The 25,732-nt window shown below is 44.2% G+C and overlaps 1 protein-coding gene across 1 annotated transcript; it reads left to right on the top strand.

Annotated features, from left to right (window-relative positions):
• The first annotated feature begins 300 nt into the window (after positions 1 to 300).
• snx9a (sorting nexin 9a) lies at positions 301 to 22,573 on the top strand. Its single transcript, XM_036542112.1, has 18 exons — positions 301 to 547; positions 5,968 to 6,054; positions 6,872 to 6,946; positions 8,927 to 9,025; positions 12,907 to 13,072; positions 14,636 to 14,774; positions 14,874 to 14,958; positions 15,089 to 15,214; positions 15,408 to 15,525; positions 16,175 to 16,305; positions 16,554 to 16,657; positions 16,909 to 17,012; positions 17,828 to 17,905; positions 18,990 to 19,066; positions 19,481 to 19,570; positions 19,897 to 20,011; positions 20,440 to 20,531; positions 21,494 to 22,573. The coding sequence occupies exons 1-18, from the start codon at positions 536 to 538 to the stop codon at positions 21,539 to 21,541; spliced, it is 1,746 nt and encodes a 581-aa protein (XP_036398005.1). The 5' UTR covers positions 301 to 535; the 3' UTR covers positions 21,542 to 22,573.
• The last annotated feature ends 3,159 nt before the right edge of the window (positions 22,574 to 25,732 follow it).

The raw sequence follows: 25,732 nt of genomic DNA, 5'->3' as shown, positions 1-25,732 counted from the left end.
GTAGCAACAGTAGGAGTAGTTGTGGTCGTAATTGTAGGAATAAGAAAACTAAAGCTTCCTGTCGGTGGATTCTTGATTAAGGCCCACTTTCAAAAACGGGTTTGCATTGATCAAATTAACATTCTGTTGCAGTGATCACATGTTGTTTTGAACTCCGATGCAATAACAGCTAAAACTGTGGAGAATTTGTTCAACGGTATCCATGGACTCTTAACTAAGTTGTCATTAATGTCTTGGCGAGATTCCAGTGTGTTTCCGGGTTTGTTTTGAGCGACCGCGGAAGACGCGCAGTTTCGCTTAAGCAACACCGACGATCAATCCATGGAAATGCTGAACTGCGCTGCCTTTCTCGCACGGAAGTTTGCAAATCTATATCTTCCTTACCTGGTTCAAAGAGCGATCTTTAATTAGGGATGTATTAAACTTTAGGTTAGCCGCAGTCCTTGTTTTCGTGACCGGTGAAGAAATGCTGGCTTGAGGATTCGAACACCGCAACTTTTCAAGGTTTTTGACACGCTGTATAAATGCGACCATAATGGCAAACAAGGTAGGGTGCATTTTCAATACTCGCAAGCGCACTCCCTGGTGAACAGTCAGCTGGCGTTTTCATAGCACCGGCGATACGACACGTACTAAAAGACAATGTCAGCCTGAAACAAAGAATGACTTACCATCTTCGGTATCCAGCAGAGCTAAAAATCAGCCTGACACTTTTAACACATTTGCTTTTGCGACTGTCAAATTTTAATTCCCCGTCATCACAGAACAACGTACTGTTTGTTCGTCATAAATGGCGAGTCCCTTACCAAAGCCGCTCGCACGACGGAGAGATTAATAAATTAATGTTTTCGGACCTGATAAAGCTATGAGTCATAAATTGTTACAAAAAGCTGCGTGAAGTTGTGATTAGTAATATAAAATCCTGGATTCTGCAGGTGTAGGAGAATTCTGCGCTTGGTGGTGTACGTGTGTCCTGACACTATACACAAACATACCTTTACTTTGCCATTGCTTATCTTTTGAAGGTTTCATTGAACGTATGTTTTCATTTTTAATCTTGGACCACCATCGTTTTCTTTAGTTCAAATGACCATAAAGATATTGATTATCATTTAGTGAAAAAAAATCAGTGTGTAATTGTTAAAACGTGCCTTTAAAATACCACCTGTTGGGCCAAATCAATAATTATTTTTATGATTAAGGCGCAGTCGTTGTTAACGCATGTATACTCGTTTAGCAGCAAGTTGTATTGTAGGAGACATCGTATGACCGTTGTGTACTATGGTCAGTGAAAGAGAGTTTTAGATGCAGAACGTTGCATTGACTCCACTTTGGTCTTTACTTTGACACTTTCCAAAATACATAACTGTAGGGGAGAGGCTGCAGCCTCTTGCTGAATCCTACCTGCTACCTGTTTACCTTGGGCAAACTCATAGATCCTTTATATTAACAAGGCATGGAATTAAATATGCTCTGTTTTTGACATATGTACATTGTATGTTCATTAAATTGTACGTTGCACATTCAAAAGTATGTCCATGCCAGCATACAGTCCATTAAAATAATTTCTGAATTAAATTGTTGCTGTAGCTCCTTAGCTTAACCAGAATTCAGGCTATGCTGTCATGGTAGAATAGATTTGAATGCCTTGATTGTGTAAAGTGATGGTGGAGGTTCTTATTTAATTAGCTCAAACTGGGAAGTCACTAATCACACCCTGTCACTCATCTGACAACCTCAGGTTAAAATAAGCACAAACAGAATGTGTCAGTGTAACTTCCTGAGTGAGGAAGATAACCCCAATACAGTGTGCTCTGGTGTAACCACACGTACAGGAGAGAGAGAGCTGTGGTAAGGCCAGGAGAAAGGTGGTTTTTAGTTCTTATATTTTGGATTGTTGGAAGATCAGTAAAGTGTGACATGTTCAGTAAGCTCTTTACAACTGTTTTCCTGATTTTCAGCTGTAAGGTTCGGCTGTTATATCATGCTGTGTTGAAAAACAAGAATCAAATCACGAATGGAGTGATATGCATCGTCAGCATAGATGATGTGTTGTGACTTGTCACGGTAACTGTAAGGGGGATTGAAGTTGTGGCTGTGCACTCAGGAGAGGATGCTGAGTGCACAGTGCTCACTGCTCATTTCAGTGGGGTCTCCAGGGCTCCCATCTGAAATAACCCTGTTGTATTAATCTGACCTGACTGTGAATAAGTTCACCAGTGGACAGATCTAGCATGTTCATGTAGTCTGAGTGCTTTGATGATATGCATGTGATGAATAGGGGCAGAGAGAATGGGAAAATGCCTTGCATGCTTTCCACTGAAAATTTCCCATAATGAAATTACCTCACCACATTCCTCACAGGGTTATTGTGTAATTTATACTAACTACTCCTACCTGTATTGTGTGTCTAAAAGTGTCATTTTACAGGGTAACTCCCTTACCCAGCAGAACCATTTGACCAGTCACCATTAGGCTGGACAGGCTTGAAGGCTTGTCTCATGGTTTACCATACTGCTGCAACCGAGGAATGGCAGTTTTCATATTGTGTGTTTTTAGTCAAAAAATGTTTGCCCTCTGATTCTTGCTTTAATTACTGAGTTCTTTTACAAAACAATTAATGAAGTTTCAGTCATACAGACAGTATGCTCTCATGTAGGTGCGTAAATCCAAAACTTTAGTGACTGTTGAATGAAAGAAATGGAGTTTAGTGTGAGTCAGTGTGTGAGAGCTGTTTATTCATTATTTTTTCCTTCCTCATGCACCTGTAGTAGACTTTAAGTGTGCAAATTTTATTTTCAAAACTACACATTGAAATGTGTGCCTCAATTGTGTTTTAAAATACCTGAATATATGTTTTTCTCATTGTGTGAGTTTTCATTTTTTTATTCATTTTTATATACCATCTTGTATTATATTTTATGTATTTTCCTCTTTAATGTGTGGAGGGTTTCCATGTATAAATCCCCACAGGGCATTCTCAGTTTCCTCGGAGACTTGGCCTCAAAGTGTGCTCTGTACACAGAGGTGAGGTTTACGCTGAGGTGTTACAGAGCACCAGGGGTTGATGACTGTACACACAGTCCACTCAGTTCCTGAGCTTTAGGACTTTCCCCTCTGAAATGCCACACTGCACAGCGGTCCTCTCAGAAACCAGCATCCTGGTCAGATTTGCTCAGCAGAGCTGGCAGGGGAACTGAGTTCAGCTGGTTAAACCAGGTTTAAAATGAAAGAAAAAGGATGTGATAAACTGTAAGTACTGTTTCTCAGGTTGTTAAAAAAATGACTATGAGATATCTACCTCTGAGGTAACTGAGTGTACCTCTGACCTAAGATAGGTACCTATAGGTAAGAGGGGACTTTACGTAAGGAACTGTAAACAGTGGTGTGGAGGCTGATTGATAACCTCTGTCCAAGACCAGGTGCAGACCTGTACACCAGGTTCCAGTGCAAAAACCCTATCAGTTTTGGCTTAGACCCCACAGACCCACAGATCAGCAACGCTGGACTGCAGTCAGACGACATCGTGTGCTGTGACGCTGTAGCTCCTGTGTGAAACTGTGAAACTATGGAATTGTTTAGTGGATTTCAGGAAGCAGCTGGGTAACTCTGTGTACAGGCTATCACTGCTACGTGTGTTATGCCAACTTGGGCTCACCATAATCCACTTCTTATCTCGTAAACAAAGTCATAATATCTTAAATTGAGCGTAACCCAAATGTTCCCCATCAGCCTGGGGTAGTGTCACAACAACGAAGAGTCAACCTGCAGTTGTGAAACAGTATTCATCTATAATGTGTGTGTGTGTGTTTACTGCTGAATGGGGGTTTACTGAGAGTAACAGTGTCGGCTCAGAAGCCCCTGGAACGTAAGTTGCTATTGGTAAAAGTCACTGTGGACAGTCCTGCAGATACTAGTTATCCACATTTGGGAAAGCTATAGAAAGAGTCATGGCTGCCACTGGTTAATTAGCTGTATTAGACTGTGATTCAGTGTGTTTCTTTGCCTGGAGGAAGTGACTGTTTTGTGTTTAGATCCATGGACATTGCCCTACACTTTATATTCAAACCAAAAATTTTCCAACTGTGTGAATAATAATGCAAGTTAAAGAGCTACAGGTGGTCCTTAGTGTTCCTGCTGCAAACAGCATATCCCTGCAATAGCTGGAGTGGTGAGAGAGAGTGCTGTCATTAGGACTGCTACTGAATAATTAATATTGAGTGTATGCTGAGACCAAAATGATAAATTACCGAATATCAAGTACCAACATTTTATACAGTATTTGTGTTCATGCAGAACTTATAACAACATGAAATTATTAACTGTGTCTCTATCTTATTTCACTATCTAATCCTGAACATAGTGTAACAAAGTTTGTGCTGAATTGCATGTGCAGCTGAAATATAGGGGCAGAGTGAGAAAAGTAACCTGACACTGTCAGGAGGGAACTGATAAAGCTGTGGAAGCTCAGAAAAACCCAAAGAACCATTTTGGAAAGCTCTGAGCCGTGAAACAGAACAGAGATGGTGGTATTTCTGTAAGGTGACCTCTATGGTTAGTGATGTCATGATTTTGTGAGGAATAAGGTAATTCCAGCCCAGCTTTTTGGAATTCTTACTGGTTCCTAACTGTGTTCTTGAGTGGTAAGCAGTTTACTGTTTACTTTAGTATTGCTTCTCAAGGACCCAAATGTGATTACAGACAGTACATATAGTGATGACATACAGTAGTTTCTGCCATTGTGATTATGGTTGTTGCAATAATCAAACAGTGGCTGACTTTTAGTGAAGTGTAGTTCTTTAGTTTTACATTTACACTCTTTAAGGCCAGACAGTTGCTCTCTGAGTGTTTATATTTGTATTAAGTATTTGTTTTCACCACATTGGTGCTGTGTAAGTGAATATTAAATAGTTTAGCAGTTGTCCCAATGTGCTTAAAAAGGAAATATATAGTCTTAAGTGAGCCTTACCTTGTTCTGAGGTAAAATCACTTGAGAAGACCAGTGTGGAAAGAAAAAAGCAAGCGGTAAAATCTCTTATTGAATCAAGTCAAATTCTCAGTGAAACAAAACAGTCATTTTGTTCTATTTTTCAAAGCCGTGGGTCTGTTTGCAGAAGCAAGCTAGAGTCGTTATACCTCCCTGCAAGAGAGCTCAGCTTAGAAAAGATCTTTAAAAAACAAAGAGCTGTCTTAAAAACCTTACCAGCTTGACAAGATGAACCACTGTCAGATCTTAAAATCTCAGTTATATGATGTATCTATAAACTCCATGCACAATAGAGCTTTGACCTATGTCTGGAGGTCATGCCCTGTGAGCTTAAATCAAACCCACCCTCCTGTAGTCTAACACAAGCCAGATAGAGCTGTTAGTCAGATTGAATGGTAGCAGAAGCTTTTTCCATTGAATGCCTCTGTGATCATTTTCATATGTGACTCATGTGGAACTTGTGAGTTTATCAGCAGCTTTTGTGAGACTGTAGTTTCATACTTCGTAACTAAAATGAAACTAGATCTGAAGATGGAGAATGACTCACTGGAAAAGCAGGCTGTGTTTTTCACTCCGTTTCAAAACAATGGAATAGTCACCTGATCCTAATAAATGTTTTCACATAAGACAGGACTCCTGGGTTGTTACACAAGCAGTGATAATAGGCTAAAGACCAGGCTGCCTAATGGATAATCCGGAGGAAACACACTTTTCTAATAACACATTTCATTAACATTTTTTCTCTCTTTGAGCCTTGTAGTTCATGCGGTTAGAATATAGTTCTGCATTATGGTAAATGTATTTTGATTTGACACATTGAAACATTTTGGGCTTGAATTAAACCCAAATCTGACACATCTGCTACAGTTGTTATGAATGTTATTAGTAATTAGTATAATCCTGTTGTAATAGTTGTAATCCTGATTTGTCTTGTGTGTGTGTGTGTGTGTGTGCGTGTGTGCGTGTGTGTGTGTGTTTAGGCTCAGGTTTTGTATGACTTCACTGCCGAACCTGGAAACAATGAGCTGACAGTGAAGGAGGGCGAGACAATCACAGTCACCAATCAGGTGAGAGTATGACCTAACCTGGCTCCGCCTTCCAGCACATGACCTCCGCATCACTTCACCATGATAACCATCTCATCAGCTCTCATCTTTAGTCTAAACAGGACATGTCCACTTTGGCCTTATTTAAGAGTCTACTATTAAAGGACTTATGCAGTGACAGTGTGTGCATTAGTGAATACAGTCATTACCCTGATGGCTGGGAGCGATGCCTTGGAAGAGAATCTGACCCAGATCTGACCCCGTCTTCAACCTCTGATGACATAACTGGAGCTAAGGCAGCCCCGAGCTTCTGTGGTAATTCAGTGGAAGGAGGTGGATGTGTTTTTGTGGAATGAAGTGCTGCAGTCTCATCCTGCATAAACCAAGCATCTGAGAGCTCAATAGTTAACTCCGTCCGTCGGTTTGTGAAGGGTCACTCTTAGCCATCAAGGTGACATACATAATGCAGAATATCAAATTATACCTTTTATTGCGTTTCTTCCTGTTACCTAATGCACTGTTATATGAAATGGAAGAAAAACGATATCCTCTCAAAAAAAGCAGGTGCTATTGGCACACTTTACAGACCCTTTTTAGAATTTCAGGGTTGGATGAAATGGCAGGACCTGAGAAAACTATGACAGTTCCTTTATTTGAAATATAAAAGTAACACGAAAGTGAATGTATTCCACATATTGGACAAAGAAGCAAAAAAAAAAAATCATCTGAGATGAGAGAAGTATCTTGCATATTAATCTGTCCATATTTTCTCCTCATCCAAACATTATGGTGTGTGATCTGTGGCACCTGTGAGCATCTCACGCAACCTTTATGTCAGAACATAGGTGGAGGCTGGGTGGAAGCTCAGAATTCCAGAGGAGAAAGGGGGCTGGTTCCAGAAGATTACATCGAGGTAAGAGAATCACCAACAACGGCACCCCTGGGGGAAAAATGCAGCGGTACAATTGGCCAATGATAATGTCCTGTTTTTCTGGGCCATGCTGTGATTGCACCATCCTGGTATTCTGTATTTTAGCCATGTTGAATGCAGGCCAGGTGTTAGTTTGTCCTCAGATAATCACATTTGAATATCAGCACAGAGGAATTCAGCTCATATGTAAGTTTCAGCGTATTTGATCTGAGGAGGTTTTAATACAGACACACAGCGGCCATTGAAGTCAAAGTGTTGGCTGTGAATGAACTCACTGTTAGGAGAGCTGAAACTGCCTGAATGCCTCCAATACTTATCCAGGGCATTTTTTTTGCTGTTTGCTGTTTACATTTGCGGTTCCCATTGAAATTCTTAGAGAGAGAGAGTTAGAGTTCAGGTGAAAATGACCTTGGTCCTGTGTGTAGCAGCAGTGTCCTTCCTGAGGGGATATCTGGCTGCGAGATGGAGAGATCAGTGCTCTAACCATAGCCCTGTGTATCGGACACACTGTGGATGAAGGCTGTGGATCGGTGCAGCTGGGGGGTCAGGGGGCGGGTGGATAGCAGGGACCTGGTGACTGAGGTGTGCCGTGTGGGTCACGTAGCAGACACGGTGCAGGGAGAGACGGAAACTGCCAGACCAGGCCTGTTTTTCCAGTTTGGAAATCAGCAAGTTTTTCCTCCCTCGGCCTCAGGGCTGTTTGGCAGTGCTTTACATACAGTGCACTCGTTAGTGTAGTTTCCTCTGAAACATGCACTCGTTAGTGTAGTGTCATCTGAAACGCTGTGCTTTGGCTGTAGTGTCCTGTGAAACATTGTACTTTAGGTGTATTATCCTCTGAGACATTGTGTTTGGTGTAGCATCATCTGTGTTTTGCCATTTTCCTTCTCCCAGTCAGAGAGCACAACCCAATCAATGCCATATGGAGTTTACCATTTGTTTTTCAGACAAGCACACTTTGTGTAAAAGAAACCAAGAGGAAATGACATCATAAACAATCCAATCTGAACCTGCATTGGTGAAAGAATGTGACCAGAGTAAAGCGGTGTGGTCAGGAATGTGTGGCTATCATCAGGTGGTGCTTAAGACACCTTGCTTTTGGCATTGTTTCCGTATCTTTTGTGATGACCTCAGTAAATCCTGCCCTGGATGCAGGTGAGGGCTGCTCTTTCAGAGGTGATACTGATCTCAGATGTTTGCGCAGCCGTATTTACCAGGTCAGTTCAGATGCCAGTACTAGTGTTTCAGGAAGTTTGTTTCTTATGTTTTTACAGTGAACTTTCCCTGATGACTGTGTCTGCAACGCAGTCACAGGAATGATACATGCTGTTTCTGGGTATTTTCATTGGGTGATTCTTTTAGGTCTGATGTTGAGATGCTCAGTGGGGTAGTACTGCAGTGTGTCCTGGAAATCATTGATCTGTAACACCTACCCGCTCAAACCATGCCTTTACCCCTGCCTTCCATTACAATTCAACTGTTCATCATCAGTTTGATCTGGAAGTGAATCTTAACTTCATTAAAGTCTTAAAATTCAAATACAATGTAAGGACCTTTATCAGGAGAGGCCATATTTTCTCTAGTTTAAGTATTGAATAGTCCACTTTTTAGGTTTGTGTTTGCTGAAATGAATTGTGAACACACAGGAAACCAGTGTGTCTTTTATAACTAATACTTAAAATACTTAAGCGGCTTATCACAGTGTGTCTCTTACCATATCTCAGAGCAAGTCCACGCCGAGGTGGAGAGAGCTCTTTCCAGGCCAAAGAATCTGTCTGAAGGACCTCTCGGTTATTTTTCACTTCACAACCATTTACCATATTTATATGATTTACGTGTTTCCATAATGAGTGCGCATAATTAGGCAGATCAGATACCTTAAGTGTAAGATGTCACCATTCTGAGAATATTCCACCTGTATGCAGAGACATGTCAGAATGTCACTCTATGTGTCTCCTCCAGCTCTGCCCCGGGTCCTTGGACGGAGGGCAAGCAGGTACGCCAGACTCCACATACGAGTACTTCCCAGATCAACCCAGCACCACCACCACCGGCTACCAGGTACTGCACCATGAAACTCCTGCCTGACTCATTTCACTTTCAAAAGTGAAAATGGCAGATATTTTTCTCATATTATCTATGCTTTTTCGGTCCTTCATATACATAAATATGGAACATTTGTTAGTGATAATCAGACAGGACCATGTATGTAAATTTTAAACCGTTTCAGGTTTGGTTCAGGTCAGGTAATAAAAGAATGCTCCTTTGGCATGGGTTCAGGTCAGCAGGAAGTTTTCCTTCAGCAGGTGCCACTAGCAGGACAATGGTGAACATCCCGGCCGTTCGAGTGGAGTTGTTAGGGACAGAGATGATCAGATGCAATCTCAGATTGAGACACCACTGACTGATCTTATGTGTGAGTTTTACTGCATGCAGACAGATTATCCATCAGGAATTCCCTTTGGCACGTATTGTAGCAGCTGTGTTACAGAGGTGAGCAGTGGCTGTCAGCAAACCCTCACGCAGCTCTGTGCATACTCTCTGCTTCCAAAGGTGTGAAGTTTGAAAGTGCGGAGTGTGAACTAGTGAAATTGTAGTAAATTGTGATGAAAGTCAATCTAAGTGTTTGTATCAGATTCTCCTCCATTTCTGCATCCTCCCTCACCCACTTCTCTCCATTTGAATGCTATTTGAATTGTGTAGATGCTGTAGACATTGTAGAGACACTTCTAATCAGTGCCTCTGTTTTCACATAGGATTGTTCTTATCTTGTGGCAGTAAATCTTAGAAGAGCTGTACATTTTCAATAGAACTGGTTCCTGCCTTTAGTTTGGAATGCGTTTGTCAAACAAAAGCCTACATTTCTGAAAGCTGCACACTTTTTTTGAAAGGTGTTTAAATGTACACACAAATAAAGATGAAGCTAAAGCTTTAAAAGGTTTCAGCATGAAGTGGTGCGGGTCTTTTAGCCTTTGTATATCTAACTCTAAGTCATCACCACAGGTGTGCAAGTTAATGAGAGAGGAATTCCTTTGATTTGCACACCTGTGGGTTTAACCTAATGGCTTAAATAAGAGCAGAAATTGCCAACAGAGTAACACAATGTCAGTAATGAGGACTGAATGCTGAAATTTTTGAATATTTAGTCTAGTTTAATTATATTAAAAATACAGACCTTTAATACAGTTATTAAAATTATTTCATTTTCTGTGCCTGTTTTGAAACCCCAGGTTTTAAATAAGAGCAATTCACTTTCTTGAGTGCCCATTAATGAGAACCCATTAACAGTTTTATTGAAGGCTGTTGCTGATTGGCTGATTGGCTGTTGCTCTCCAATTATCCTAATACCTGCGAAGGTGTTTAAGAGCTGCCAGTGGTGCAGCACCATTCAGTGATGAGGGCAGAATACTGGAACGTTTGAATCTTTGTGTTTGTAAGGAGGGTTGAGTGGGGGGGGGTCTTTCATGGATGTCATTTTATTTGACAGAGCCACCATCCTGGTTGTCAGTCAGAGCAGCATTTAAGTTGTCAGTGGGAAGAGGTATGATGGGATCTCACAGTACAAATCCCAAAGATTCTGCTAGGTGCTGTAGCTTAGCTCTGTTGCTGTTCATGTAATCTCTATGTTCAGGAGAACATGACAGCTCCAATCTCTGCCACGCCCTGCTGTCCTGTGGAGTCAGCTGTTCTTTGTGGGTGTTGTAAAGAATAAATAGGGTGGCGGTGTAGAACAGTGCTAAGGAGCAGGGCTTGTAACCAAAAGGTTGCTGGTTCAATGTGGCCCTGTGTCGGGGTGAGCATGCGGCCCTGTGTCACAGCGGGGCGAGCGTGCGGCTCTGTCGCAGCGGGGTCGGTTACAGCACGCCGTCACAGGCAGACTCTCTGTCAGAGCAGAGAGGCATCACAGCCCGGCACCTGGAGCTCTGTGGTCTTTTCACACACAAACGGCTCATTTCACCCAGATACACCCAAAGAATGTGCTGTTATTAGAAATGCAGAAAAGCAGAAGTGCTTTTATCAGTCTTCAGCTGTTTTTGCGCATATGATTTTGGGGAAGGAGTCACAGCCGCCTTCACGGCCTTTTGATTTCTCTGCGGGGATGTGCCGTCATCCGCTGTACTGTAACCATAAATCTGTTACCCTTAAGAGAAGGGTGACGGGTGTCTGAAATCATTTCCATTTCCAAATACTGCAGAATAAACCACTGAGCTGACCTTAGACAGATGCCCTTGTCCTTTTCATGTTCCCTGTTAAGTCGTTTCAAATTCACCACTGTCCAAGTACAGAACAACAGGTTTGGTCTGTTTCAAGGTTTCATTTCTTCAATGCGGTAGACGTGCTTCAAGAGATGTATATTCTAAAATGGGACCGTTGAATACAGGCTGGTGAATATTGGTGTTATATTTAATCATGAGGAAGAGAGATTAGGAGGTGATGTGACTCCTGTGTGTTGGCCTTTATCTCTTTATAGCTGTTTTTACACTATGCAAATGTAGTAGCTGCAGTTAGCCTGGTGCTGCTCTATCTCTGAGGCTTCCTGGGAGAGGTGTGGCCACGTGCATCTGTCACTGCAGGCCCGTTTAAACAGAGCGGCCTGCTAATGCTCTTTCCCTGCAGTGTGACCTTTCTTTGAACATACAGCTGTGCATGGGCAGCTTCTGCTTATGGTGGTCAGTTGTTTTGTATTTAGCTTTTCTTTGTAATGCTATTAAATTATTTTTTACTTGGATTGCAAAAAACAATAGTGGTTGAGTCTTGCCTGTAACGTAACCTCATCTAGGGTTTCATTACGAGTTATTAATAATACATAGCCTTGGCCTGCAGAGCACATGCAGGCAGTGTTCATCTCTAGAGACCAGTGCAGTGATGTTTACGGGCACTAGAGGCTTGTACTTCTGCGGCCTCAAGGCCAGATCTATTGATGTAAGTAACCATTAAGCGTGTGGCAGAAAAGCAGACGGTGAGTGGAAAGGGATTTAAAAGCCCCTTCATCCCGCAAAAGTGAAGGCCAAGGAAAGTCACAGAACAGGAAATTGTCTTTCGTCATCAGAGACGGACGGCAGGTTCCCGGAGCCCTCGTCAGCAGTCTGTAGAGTCACGCTGTTCGCTGAAACACCCAGGCTCTGAGAGCTGCTCGTCCTGAGCTTTCACGGCCGATGCCTTTAAGTGGTCTGCACGGTAATGGGGGTGATTCAGCTTTTGCTCTTTAACTCTTCACCGAGAGGTTTCACAGGTTTAAAAAGGAAATCAGCTTACAGACGTTCCCCTTAGCCTCTGCTCTGAGTGAAAATATGCGTTCTGTCGTCTGTCTCTGCGTTTCTCAGCCCTCAGGGGTTTGAGATCAGGTTTGTGCAGATGAGATGTAATAATTTCATTTCTCTCTCCCCATGAGTCTCCATTTAAGTAAGGAACTGTAGCGTGTGTCTGTGTCTTCAGTCACAATTAATGAGCGTCGGATTGGCTTGGTTTTCCCATGTGGCACATCTTATCCAGGCGTAGGTGAATGTGCCTTGGGTAATATAAGAACAGCAGCATGACCTTACTCTCATCAGTGATGACTGCAGTGCCCAGCATCCACTGTTCTAGACACACATTGCAGAAAGACTGCAGTACCCAGCATCCCATGCTCCAGACGCACATTGTAGAAAGACTGTAGTACCCAGCATCCCGTGCTCCAGACGCACATTGTAGAAAGACTGTAGTTGCAGAGAGATACAACAGATATTCTCATCAATACACTCTCATTTATTTGTCTGTTTTTTCTTAAGCATGCTTGTCATAGGTCTTTAAAATCATCCAGTCCAGAATAGCACAAAATCCATCTGAAGATTGAAATCTCTCACTTTGACCTACACCACCATAGAGGAGCACAATAAAACCAGTTTCCTGTTGGTGCTGGTTATTGCTGCCGGGTGTAAAAAGCAGTGGTCACTCCATTACAGGCGAGCAACGGCAATGACCCCTGGTCTCCCTGGAACGCTGACTCAGCCGGAAACTCCAGGAACAGCTGGGTGGCCCAACCAGAGGTCACGGGGTCAGGGCGGACCCACTCGACGAGTATCTATAACCCCACAGTGCAGGAGCACCCGCAGGCATACCATGGGCCAGGTAAGCACCAGGAGGCGGTGTGCTCGGGGTACGGCATGCTCGGGGGGGGGGCAGTGTGTATGGTGCACTTATCCTGGACTCACTGCCACCACCCTGTCTGATTCAAGGGATTTTTTTTTTTTGCCAACGCATTTTTAGACGTATTTAATTTTTCCCTGCTTCTAATCACTGAGTGTGATTCTCAGCCCATTGAGCCGGGATTTTCCCATGCATTTTCAAATGCTTAAATGTAACTTATTCATTCAGGACTTTGTGAGGTTGCAGCTTTGCTGAAGGGGGTATTTTCTTATTACAATGTGTTCAGGAACAAATAGGTGATGGGCTGAATAAATGAATGAAGAAAGACTGCTTTTTGTCTTCCACCTTCTTCTTATTGTAAGATCTCTCCCTGTCCCTGTGTACCTGGGTCATTCACGTATACCCTGGAAGGTCATCCCTGTTTTTCCTGTTTGGAAAACTTTGAAATGTGAGGTGTGAGCATTACTGATCTTCACTGATGTGCACAAGAGCCACAATAGCATTCATATTTCTGCCATTAACAAAGAGTTGCTGATGCTTTAGGCAACAGTTGCTTTCTATTTTGCTTTCTATTTGTTACCTATGCAAAATGTTCGGCAATTGCTTAAATGAAATAAAAGCTGTGTGCAAGAAATTAAAGAAGGTTGTTTAGTTTCAAAACGGCATGTTGTTGTATTATGATTTTCTTTGGATTGGTAGACTCCTTTCTGGACGTATTATCTGCAGGCATTTTGGGATATAATCTGAGACACGAGCAGAGCAGCTGCGCCGTTTCGCTCTGCCACCATGGCACAGAGTATAGCTCAAACTGCCAGGCAGATAGGACTCTACATTCTACTGCCAGTATGTGGAAATTTTAAGGTTGCCAGACTCATTCTGGGTCACCACGTCTCTGAGCCTCGGCTGTGCTTTCCGGTCAGGGCCTTGATCAAATATTTGAGCTCGTGAGGCAGGCAAAGTGAAAGTGAGCTCAATAGCAGATATTGAAAGAGCAGGTGTTTTTGCTTTGTGCATTGGCTCCTTTCAGACACTCTGATTGGCTGCTGGTCGAGAGGAGGCTAGCTATGATGGTCTGAGTGGCTTGACAGTGTGGTACGTTTTGAAACAAGGTGGGACCAGTGCTTCTGCCAGCTACAACGAATCTGAAATGTTACTCTGAAAGAAAAAATCGGTCCAGATGAATCTGTTATGCATATAGATGGGAAATGAGAGATTCTGCTAATACTGAGATTTACAGCAAATTTAGTGTGGAAGTTTGGTTTATTCTTTGCATCTTTGCTGATATCATGACACACCACTTTGTTTCTGTAGTCCCAATAATGTCCCAGTAATATAAAGGCAAAGATCAAAATACTGAATATTCTGAGCAAATCTAGTACAAAACTTCTAGTACAAAACTTTACTAAATTCTACACCAATGTTCTGATGACAAAGGAGAGCCCACTGCTGTTGTTGGGCAGGGTTCCTGTTTTGTCACTCTGTCTCCTGTAAGCTGATTGGTTGTGCCAGCGCTGTGCTCTGAGCCTGTGGCGATGTCTCTCGCAGGTGGCACAGACGATGAGGAGTGGGATGACGACTGGGACGACGCCAGGTCGACGGGGGGTTACGCCGAGTCTGAGGCGGGGGACGAGGGGGCGGCAAACCGGCCAGGGACACACGGGACCATGAAGCTCAATCTCAACAAGTACGGAAAAAAAGAGCCTTCCTTCGCAGTACACACACCAAGCCCACTCCCCTCTCTGTTATGTCAGGACTTTTCACACTTAACATCTTCAACCTTCAGGTTTCCAGTCTTCCACAAATCTGGTCCAGAAGTCTATCTTCTTGCAAAACTTCCACCGAAGGGCAAAGACAAGATATCTATCTATGTAAGTAATCCACTGTAAAACACCTGTATGAAAATGCAGTAATCATGATCGGTTAAAAAGGGCTCCCAGAATCTCCCCACCCCCTGTCCCATTGCACCATCCGAATCGTTGTTCCTCTCCACACGTCTAGGTGGGAGAGGTGGGTCCCGTGTGGCTGTACCCAGAGTTCCAGATGGAGTGTGTCGTAGCAGATCCCAAAAAAGGGTCCAAAATGTATGGTCTGAAGAGCTATATCGAATACCAGGTCATGCCCACTGTAAGTCTTATTTTCATCGTAACTCCCTCCTCTGTGTTTACCAGTAAAGCAATGTTAACTTACAAAATGTTAAAGTTTTTTAGTTTTTAAACTAAATGATTTCTTTTTTATTTTGATTGTGATCATGACAGATCTCTCTGTGTTAGAGATGCCCCTCTGACGCTGTTGCAAACCTGAAGTGATTGTTTTTCAGACTACAAACAGACCTGTCAATCACAGATACAAGCACTTTGATTGGCTGTATGAGAGGCTCCTGGAGAAGTATGGATCGGCCATCCCCATCCCCTCCCTACCAGACAAACAGGTTACAGGTAAAGGAGGTGGCCGGGCCTGTTCAGATACGCTCACTCCTGCCGTTTCCTTACTGACAGTGACAGACCTGCTGAGTTCTGTCTCCTCTAACAGAAAGGTCATGTGTGTCCTATTAAGGCCTGTGGGTCTCACCTCTTTCCTCATATCCTGATTGGCTAACCAAACTAAGAATACTTGATTTATTAAACTCTTATGAGCAACAAAACCAACTTTGATGAGAAACGAAAGTCGGAAAAAGGCAGAAACAGCGCTGAAGAAAGGAGTCAACAGTAGTGCTTAACTCTAACCCTTAAGAGCTGCGTATTTACAGCGTACTGCAGGAAACACCATGCAGCAGCACCTTAAATCCCAGTGCTTACATGTAACCAAACGGTGAATCATAACAGAAACAGTGCAAACATTGCAACCATTGCAGGAGATCACGCTCTCTGGAAAACCACCTTATCTGACCTCACCAAACCAAACACAAAGGCCTGTTGCCACTCGTTTAGCAAACAATTAGTAAAGTGTGTGATCACACGTGTGTGTGTGTGTGTGTGTGTATGTGTGTGTGTGTGTGTGTGTGTGTGTGCGCGTGCGGCGCGTATGTGTGTGTGTGTGTGTGTGTGTGCGGCGCGTGCGGTTGAGTGACAGTACCTCTGTCCCCAGGCCGTTTCGAGGAAGAGTTCATTAAGATGCGCATGGAGCGTCTGCAGGGTTGGGTGACCCGCATGTGCCGACACCCGGTCATCTCCAGCAGCGAGGTCTTCCAGCTCTTCCTCACCTACAAGGATGAGAAGGTAGCCTGGCCTTCTGTGTGGGGAACCAGGCCGAGGGGCCGCAGTTCTACCCTCAGGGTGGAGTACTTTACCTGGGCTGTACCAGGAAACTCTCCAAGAGAATAACCAGTCTGGAAAATGTATCAGTTCTAAACTGAGTAATGCGTGGATATATAGCCACGGCAGCTGTAGCTGCAGGATCATGTGTTTAGCTGCTCCTCACACCTGCAGAGAGGGCGGGGCCTGACCTCTAGGCCTTATGTCCTTAGGATTGGAAGATGGGGAAGAGGAAGGCGGAGAGGGACGAGACGGTGGGAGTGATGATCTTCTCCACGATCGAGCCGGAGGCGCCAGACCTGGACATTACAGTGGTGTAAGCTGTGTTCCTTCCCTTTAAACGGGTTTAACTGTACTTCGGTGACCTTTCAGCAGTATTTCATTCTGTGACTTTTGCCCCAATATATGTATATTGTGTATAGTGTTTTTTTGGCATCAGGATATCTTAATAACCACACAGTATGTACATTAGCGTTGGCACAGAGCCATAGATTCGCCACAGTCGCATTAGCCGTGATGTTACAGCAATGTTGGGTTCAGAAACGGTCTGATTCTTGCTTTTTAAAGAGAGACAAAGTGTGAGGCATTCGGCCGGTTCACCAAAGCGATGGACGATGGAGTGAAGGAGCTGCTGAGCGTTGGACAGGAGCACTGGAAACGCTGCACAGGACGTAAGTACCTGCTGTGTGCGTCTCTCACACTGAACGCTCAGGGAGGATGGGGGCGGGTTGGTCCGCCAGGGGTTCCTCATCTCACTGCTCTCACACACCCTGGGATTCGACAGGTCTCTGCAAGCTGCTTCAATGACATAGAATGGCAGCCATCCTCCAACCGATGCCCACTCTGCCGTGATGCGCTGTGGTGTGCTGTGGTGCGCTGTGCCGTGGTGCGCTGTGCTGTGGTGCGCTGTGCTGTGGTGCGCTCTGTGGTTTTTACTGTAGAAAGAGCTGCTGGTTATGTGCAAGTGCATCGTCTCACTCCAGCGCTTCTGCACAAGTGCAGAGGTTGTCCCAGTGAGACCAGCCTAAGATACACCTGCCCGTTCCAAAGCAAGTTTGCACAAAGAGGAAACCCAGAGGATGAGTTTCATTCATGTTTAAAGTACAGGAATTGTGCTTAAAGAATCTGAGCATTCAGCTCCCAAAGCATCTACAACTTCGTGGCCTGCACACAGTCACTGCCAAACACACCAGGTGGTGAGGGTACAGCTGGAGAGAAGGCACCCCAATGTAAGGAGAAAAAGAATCAATAGGCACCCCAATGTAAGGGGAAAAAGAATCAATAGGCACCCCAATGTAAGGGGAAAAAGAATCAATAGGCACCCCAATGTAAGGGGAAAAAGAATCAATAGGCACCCCAATGTAAGGGGAAAAAGAATCAATAGGCACCCCAATGTAAGGGGAAAAGAATCAATGTGACATATAAACGAGCTGCATCACTGGATGATAGTGTTGCGCTGATTACCCGTGTTTCTGTGTTTGTTAAGCATTACAGAAAGAATATCAGAGGATCGGAAAGGCTTTTCAGAACCTGTCCTCAGTCTTCTGCAGCAGTGGATACCAAGGTAGAGTTACCCCACTGTGTCTTCCTGAATCACACCTGGGAAATGAGTCTGAATGGGGAGAACATGTCTTCATATAGTCAATTCTCTCATGACTGCACCTGTGAAAAGTAGATATGCTTTAATGTAACTCTTTTTTCAGTTCTAACTTGTGTAAGCACGTATTTCTCAAGTGAAAAAAAAACTACTGTACAATTATGTTAATGTAAATATCAAAATCTGAATCTGAAGACTTTTTGATGAAACTTTTGATAGAATTGATAGAATAGAATTGATAGAATTTAAGTTGGCTTCAAAAAGACAACTTACTGTTGTTATAATTCTTCTTCCTCCTCTTCTCATTCCATCAGATTTTCTGTATGTAACTCCTCCTACACCTTTTTCGCTACACTGCATTGCTTGTGCTTTTTGTGTCATTACCTAAAGTATTTTTGAGATATGTAGGGTTTTTTAAATGGAAAATTTTCTTGAACCCTACCTGAACATGATCTGAACGCTCTACCACACGCAGGTGACATCACATTGGGCATGCTTCTGCTACCACAGATACAGACCGTGTGTCCAGCAAAGCTTGTAACTCAGGGTTGGCAGAGTTTTCTCACGCTTTCCGCCCAATGTCACGCTATCATGCAGCGTCATGAAATTTCACACCAGATCTTTTCACAGATATTTTGTTAAAAGTAGAACTGGAATGGCAAACAAGATAACTGGCTGAAAATGGAATTTTGTGGCTTGATAGTGCATTAACTGCCTATAGCTAGAAGCCATTCACTACCTGTCTAGTGTGTTAACCTGGCTAAGGTGTAAACTGGCTTTAAGTAGCTAGCTAGTGATGTAGCTGGTGAGATAACTAATTCTTTGTTTGCCTATTTATCTGGATAATTAGGTGATGATGTAGGTGGCCTGTGAGTTGGCTACCTACTGAGCATGATAGCTGGTCAGCTAACAGGCTGACTGCCTCAAAATGAACTAACCTGTGGCCCTGTCTATGAAAAGCGAGTGCATGTCTGCACGAGATGACCTCAGATTGTTAAAACTATTCCAGGCAGATGACCGAGTTGGAAACTACTTTCTGTAATTTCTCCAGGGGAAGCCACACTCACAGACGCCCTCACAGCGGCAGGAAAAACGTATGAAGAAATTGCGCACATCGTTGAAGAGCAGGTAACATCACCTGTGGCTGTTCCTCAGGTCTTCAGCTGCAGCAGAGACCTGGCTGATGCTTCTGCTAAAGTCTTTGCTCGGCATGTTTGCCTCAACGCGTGAAATGGTGGTGCAGCCAATGTACTTGTACAGTCTCATGTATATGTATATGTAATACATATACATGAGACTGGGTGGTGAGGAACTTCGAACCATATTTTTCGTTTATTTTGTATCTGCTTCCATAATTCATATCACCGCTAAAACACTATTTTGTGTGATCACACCCACTCTAGCCCACCCCTTCCCCCTCCTCCCCCTCAAACACAGCTCAGTTCTGTAAATTAAGTAAATATGTCATAATATCTGTCTTTCAGACTTTCACAAGCCTGCTTAAAGAGAGTAATTTTGTGTGTGTTTGTGCTTCTCCTGCAGCCAAAGAAAGATCTGCATTTCCTGCTGGAAACCAACAATGAGTACAAAGGCCTGCTGGGCTGCTTCCCTGACACTCTCAGCGTGCACAAGGTAAGCAGCGGAAGCGATGTAGGCTATTACACACACACACACACACACGCACGCACACACACGTGCGCGCACATGCACACGCACACGCACACGCACACGCACACACACACACACACACACACACACACACATGCACACATGCACACGGGTGCAAACCGTGTCTCAAATATTTATGTTTCACTCCAAGTGGAGCTCCTGTCTCTGTACTCTGGAGCATGATACTTGACCTTATTGGCTATAAAACTGTAAAGCAGTAGCTTGCTAATGTTAGTGTTGCTGGATGTGAGGCTTTGCATTGAGTCTGTGGGGATGGTGTGTCTGTCCAGGCTGCCATAGAGAAGGTGAAGGAGGGAGATAAGATGGTTGCTGCCAATAAAATCAGCCCTCAGGAGAAGCTCACCATGGCCAAGCGCGTCAGCACCATGTCCTACGCACTGCAAGGTAGGAGTCTATTAGCCAAGCGTGTCAGCACCATGTCGTACGCACTGCAAGGTAGGTCTATTAGCCAAGCATGTCAGCACCATGTCCTACGCACTGCAAGGTAGGAGTCTATTAGCCAAGCATGTCAGCACCATGTCCTACACACTGCAAGGTAGGAGTTCAGTAATTAAGTGTGTCAGGACTGTGTCTCACAGTTCACACTGCAAGGTAGGAGTCCACAGTACAAGCCTCTTCTCCATTCTCGGGATGTGCTTCTTATTTAATTTAATTTTTAGAACTTTTTACTCTTTACCTAATTAGGTCACTGATGTGCATGCGTATGTTGACGGTAAACTTCCTTTTAACCTTTTTAACTTTTAATGCAAGATGCCATCTGTGGCCAGCCTGCCTGACCTTCCATTTTCCCCATCTCCTGTCTGCGTCATCAGCTGAGATGAACCACTTCCATAGCAACCGTATCTACGACTACAACAGGGTCATGCAGCTGTACCTGGAGGAGCAGGTGAAGTTCTACGAATCGGTAAGGAGGGGGTAACCTTGGCTATGCAATGGGTGTGTGTTTTTTAATGGGCATATTTATCTTTAATCATTTAGGTTCAAATAGGGATATAGATCTTTGAAAGGAAAGGATAAAAAAAAAGTATATAATTAAACTAAATCACTTTTTATTCCAGAAAAATAAGCAAAGAACAGAGAAATGTGAGAAGGCCACCATGCAGAAATGTAACATCATGTTTGGTCATGGTTATTATTCAGTGATGATATTTCTGAGTTGTTTACTCAGAAAACATTTGCTTTTGTTTTGCTGTGTTCAGCCATATGGAAATTAGTAAAAGAATGAGAAGTTAGACAACGTTATGCAAGGTGTTCTAAATCTAAACCTGAACAATATAACTGCTTTACTTGCCACGTGTCACTGGGTCCCCATGTAGATTTGGTAATTATGAAAATGAGAAATTTACCGCTTTACATAGTGTACCCTCTTCTGATGAATAAAATGACATTGTAGTTACAGTATAAGTTCCCGTTTCGTTACACAAGAAGCTGGAGGTGTTGCTGCTGTGAGCTCCACTTCAATATAATAATATAATAATATTTATAATATTTTCCCTGTAATAAAATGGCACACTGCACTGCAGTCTCATCCACTTTATATTTTCACCGGTAAGCCCCTGAAGTACTGATCCAGACACAGCACATACCACAGTGTATATGTCAGTGTAAGGCCAGGTCTGGGAATGCACCTGAAACAAAGACGGCCAAAAACACACGTGCACCTGATTTTTGCACATCTGCTCACCTGTAGCTGTAGGGCACTGCTGAAACATGTTGAGGTCTTGAAATCCAGCCCATTAGATACAAACCATTTTTAGCATATGAGGGCTGGTATTGTTGTGTTTAATCGCATGGTTTAGTAGCATGTGTAACACTGTGTAAAACTGGATCTCCGTTACGGCTCTCAACGCACTCTTCCTTTCGCAGATTGCTGAGAAGCTGAGGCAGGCTCTCTCTCAGTTCACCACACTGTAGAGACACTGTGCGGCAGTGACCTCCGACCCCAGCCAAACTCACGTGTGGAAAGCGCTGCATCCTGTGATCTTCTGCGTGCTTCTGAGGTTTGCCGTGCAGCAGTGAGCTGGAATGACCGGGAACGGCTTGGAATGGTTGGAATGCTTGGGATGGCTGAAATGATACAGTCTTCAGTGCCTGACTGTTTACGAGCTCTGGCTGGTTTATACCCATGAGGAAAAAGTGATGCCAATAGCCAGTCAGACTGCTGCAAGCTTCACACAGCTGAGCTGAGATCTGCTTCATGTGGACATTCGGAACCATTTAGGCAAATCAAACGTAGATATTTTCTGGGGAGCATGCTTTTCTTTTCTGAGCTTTTCTGAACTAACCTTAGGATCCTTTAAAAAAGAAAACAAGATTTTTTTTATTTAAGAGGAGTTGAAATATATTTAGTATGATTTTATATTTATATTGCATGCTTGTTGTGAATATATTACTGACCTTGATTCTGGGGATTGAGTGATGGGGAGCCTGTGTTGTTGGCAGTGCCTACCCCCCCCCCCCCACACACACACACACACGCACACACACACAAACACACACAGGAGAAGCCCTGCCTGGTGTATACACTGCAGTCCTCATGATGTTAAATTCTCTCACACCGTTAGCTGCATGTAGGGAGGTGACAGCCGTACCGAACGTGACACCTCGTCCTTCTTTCTGTCTTCCTTTTCAGCTCGTTTTCTCAGGACTCAGTGGGGGCTGGTCCTTTTTTAGCATTTTAACCAAATCCAAAGCTGCCGCCAGCCGTTGGCCATTTTTGCCATATCTGTCTGCATTGCCTCTCTCATTGCCCATGTTTCTACTGGTGTTGTACAGTCATGATTGCCATCCTGTTGTATTATAGTTTACATCACCTGCAATCATTCTCTGACCTTTGAATAACAATAATATTCTCATATATGTATGGGCTTCTGTTGATATGTGTCATGTATAATATGTATGTGAAGACTTTATTACTCTGATGGTTTCAGTTAATAAATCCCTTTGCAGTGCCTTGGGCCTGTGGTGTGAAGCCTGGTTGTTGTTCATGCTGTGATGGAGAATCCCGGTGGTCAGTCCTGTGTGTGGCTCCGCTCGGCCATTGTGATGCCAGCACAGGGACAGCGGGCGGCGGGGTGGAAGTGAGACGGCGGGGTCGAGGCGAGGCGGCGGGGTGGAAGTGAGGCGGCGGGGTCGAGGCGAGGCGGCGGGGTGGAAGTGAGGCGGCGGGGTGGAGGCAAGGCGGCGGGGTGGAGGCGAGGCGGCGGGGTGGAAGTGAGGCGGCGGGGTGGAAGTGAGGCGGTGGGGTGGAGGCGAGGCGGCGGGGTGGAAGCGAGGCGGCGGGGTGGAAGCGAGGCGGCGGGGTGGCGGGGTGGAGGTGAAGCGGCGGGGTGGAAGTGAGGCGGCGGGGTGGAAGTGAGGCGGCGGGGTGGAGGCAAGGTGGCGGGGTGGAGGCGAGGCGGTGGGGTGGAAGTGAGGCGGCGGGGTGGAGGCAAGGTGGCGGGGTGGAGGCGAGGCGGCGGGGTGGAAGTGAGGCGGCGGGGTGGAAGTGAGGCGGCGGGGTGGAAGTGAAGCGGCGGGGTGGAAGTGAAGCGGCGGGGTGGAGGCGAGGCGGCGGGGTGGAGGCGAGGCGGCGGGGTGGAGGCGAAGTGGCGGGGTGGAAGCGAGGCGGCAGGTTGGAGGCGAGGCGGCGGGGTGGAAGTGAAGCGGCGGGGTGGAAGTGAGGCGGCGGGGTGGAGGCGAGGCGGCGGGGTGGAGGCGAGGCGGCGGGGTGGAGGCGAGGCGGCGGGGTGGAAGTGAGGCGGCGGGGTGGCGGGGTGGAGGTGAAGCGGCGGGGTGGAAGTGAGGCGGGGTGGAAGCGAGGCAGCGGGGTGGAGGTGAGGCATAAAGGCAAACTGCAGCAGGAAACCGCGACCACGCCTCAGACAGGAAAGAACCTCCGTTTCCTCTGCCTTTGACAGCGGCTTTCTAAATTGGCATACATCGTACTAAACTCCCTTACTGAATTACACATTTACATATACCGTGTATAAGGAGGTGGAAATCTACTCAGCACTCTACATTAGAGACCCTCCCTTAAAGGTTCACTGTTTAGATTTACTGATTGGGGAGGCTATGGAAGATGTTGAACTACATCTTGATGTTCCACTCTTATATCCACTTAACATTTTTATCTATTAAATGGCTTCATATTCCTAAATTCATTCAGTAATTCTACCATACAGAGTAATAAGTGAACCTACTGACTCCCATGAGATGGAATGCCCATGCCATAACAGATCCACTGCATGTTTAACAGTTGGGTATATGCAATATGGGTTGAAGGCTTCCTTTGGCTTTCTCCAAACATAAACCCATCCAGATGTAGGAAAACGAGTGATAGATGACTCATCAGACCATATTGCTTTCTTCCACTGCTCAGAAGTCCAGGTTATGTGTTGTTACACATGGACCTTGATTACAAGCAGGTTTAGAACAGTAGATGTACCATGAATATCAGCTTTATGAAGCTCATGATATACAGTTTTTGTTGAGATTTGGTCACAGAGGTCTGAATTATGCTTGGTCTTTGAGAGCACATTTGCACTGATGGAAATGCTAAATACTGTAAAGGACAAAAAGAGCACAACTGAAAGAGAAACCATTAAAATGTCAGCTGAGCTGGTGATCCTGTTTTTCTTAAATATTCGATGTTGTGTGAAACTAATCATTCCACACAAGATAGCCACTGTGTCATGTGTTAGCAAGTGTGATTGATCCATACACAAACCCGCTGTTAAGTTCCATCCTGATGTGGTCTGGTGTGATGTGTGGCTTAGTATGTTGTATCTATGTATTTTCACTTTCGCATTGGGAATGGGAACAGATGCAACGTGTGTCAATTATTTTCATGCAAAAAGCCATTTTTGATAGACCTGAGCTCTGAGCCGCACCCACTATCTCTGACAGGCCTGTAATGAGCGAGGGGGTGGAGAGTAAGAGTTTAACTTTACAGGGTGAATACAAGTGCCAGCATTTTGACTGCCCTCTTGTGGTGATATATTGAATTTCCACCTGAATTGTGACTGCAGTCCAGTAGAGGTGTAATGAAGTCTCAGTTCAGGTGTGACTGACTTCTCATGGTGATGTAATGTCTCGCCTCCTACCTGTCCAGCTGTGAGGTGACTACTTGAGGTAAATGAAAAGAAATATACCGGTCTGACTTCACAATCAGAAAAAGAAATGGTCAAATTAATGAAACTCATCTGAAACATGTTGATTGTCCTCCATATTTAAATAAATAAAGAAAATAAATATTCTCTTGTATGCCTCTGTTGCAGAGCAGGCTGAAGTCTTCATCACTGTAAATATAACAATCCATTGCACAGTATGTATCAACTACCTGGTAATGTAATTTAATGTATTTATTGAAGATGCATTTGCAACAATAACTACCAGACAACCTCTACACAAACTGAGACACACTCTTAGCATGAGGATGTCACAGGTTACACAACGATCCCTCAAGCAGCACGGCCATCTCCTTTACCAAAACAATCTTATTCAAGTACACAGTATGTTACACTTACATACAGTATATACACAGTATATACATTTGCACAGACATAAGAACACCCAGAGAATAGCTGGAGGATCTCTTCTCTGATAGATCTGTCTTCACTTGATGCAGTTTTAGTTTTTACCCTTGTTAATTAACCTATTGGCTTGTAAGTAGCAGCATGTCCCACATAGTGGATTCAGTCTTAGGATCGTAAGTCATTGTGTGTATATTTGCTCTGTCATTTTCCTCTACAGGATCATTTTCTGTCTGTTTATTTGTTTTATTACTAAAAAAAAACACTGAAATGGTGCCATCTGAAAACTACAAAGATAAGAAAGGGGAAAACTGTGGTTATTAATGTGAGGGAGAGTACAGGAATCAATATTTACACACTGTAGACTTGGTCACCACATTGCCAGTTTGATGTGCACAAACTGGTTTTCAGGCAAAAATGAACACAGTTCTAGTATATAAGAGAACAGTAGGTAGCACCTGCCCCAATGTCCCAACCCCTCTTAATGGACAGCAAAAGGGTGGGAGGGGCTTACTGATAAATCTTTGAAGTATGAAGCATTAGGGCCCTGTCAATCATGATGTCATTAGTTTCAGCTTCAGCTATTGGATCT

Source organism: Megalops cyprinoides, chromosome 12 (genome assembly GCF_013368585.1).
Source record: "Megalops cyprinoides isolate fMegCyp1 chromosome 12, fMegCyp1.pri, whole genome shotgun sequence".
Lineage (NCBI taxonomy): Eukaryota > Metazoa > Chordata > Actinopteri > Elopiformes > Megalopidae > Megalops > Megalops cyprinoides.
This window is presented reverse-complemented; position numbering and strand designations above follow the sequence as displayed.

Coding starts and splice junctions, on each gene's coding strand:
- snx9a (XM_036542112.1), top strand. Junction 15,526..16,174: donor ACCAGACAAACAGGTTACAG/GTAAAGGAGGTG, acceptor CTCTGTCCCCAG/GCCGTTTCGAGGAAGAGTTC. Junction 16,658..16,908: donor GACCTGGACATTACAGTGGT/GTAAGCTGTGTT, acceptor TGCTTTTTAAAG/AGAGACAAAGTGTGAGGCAT.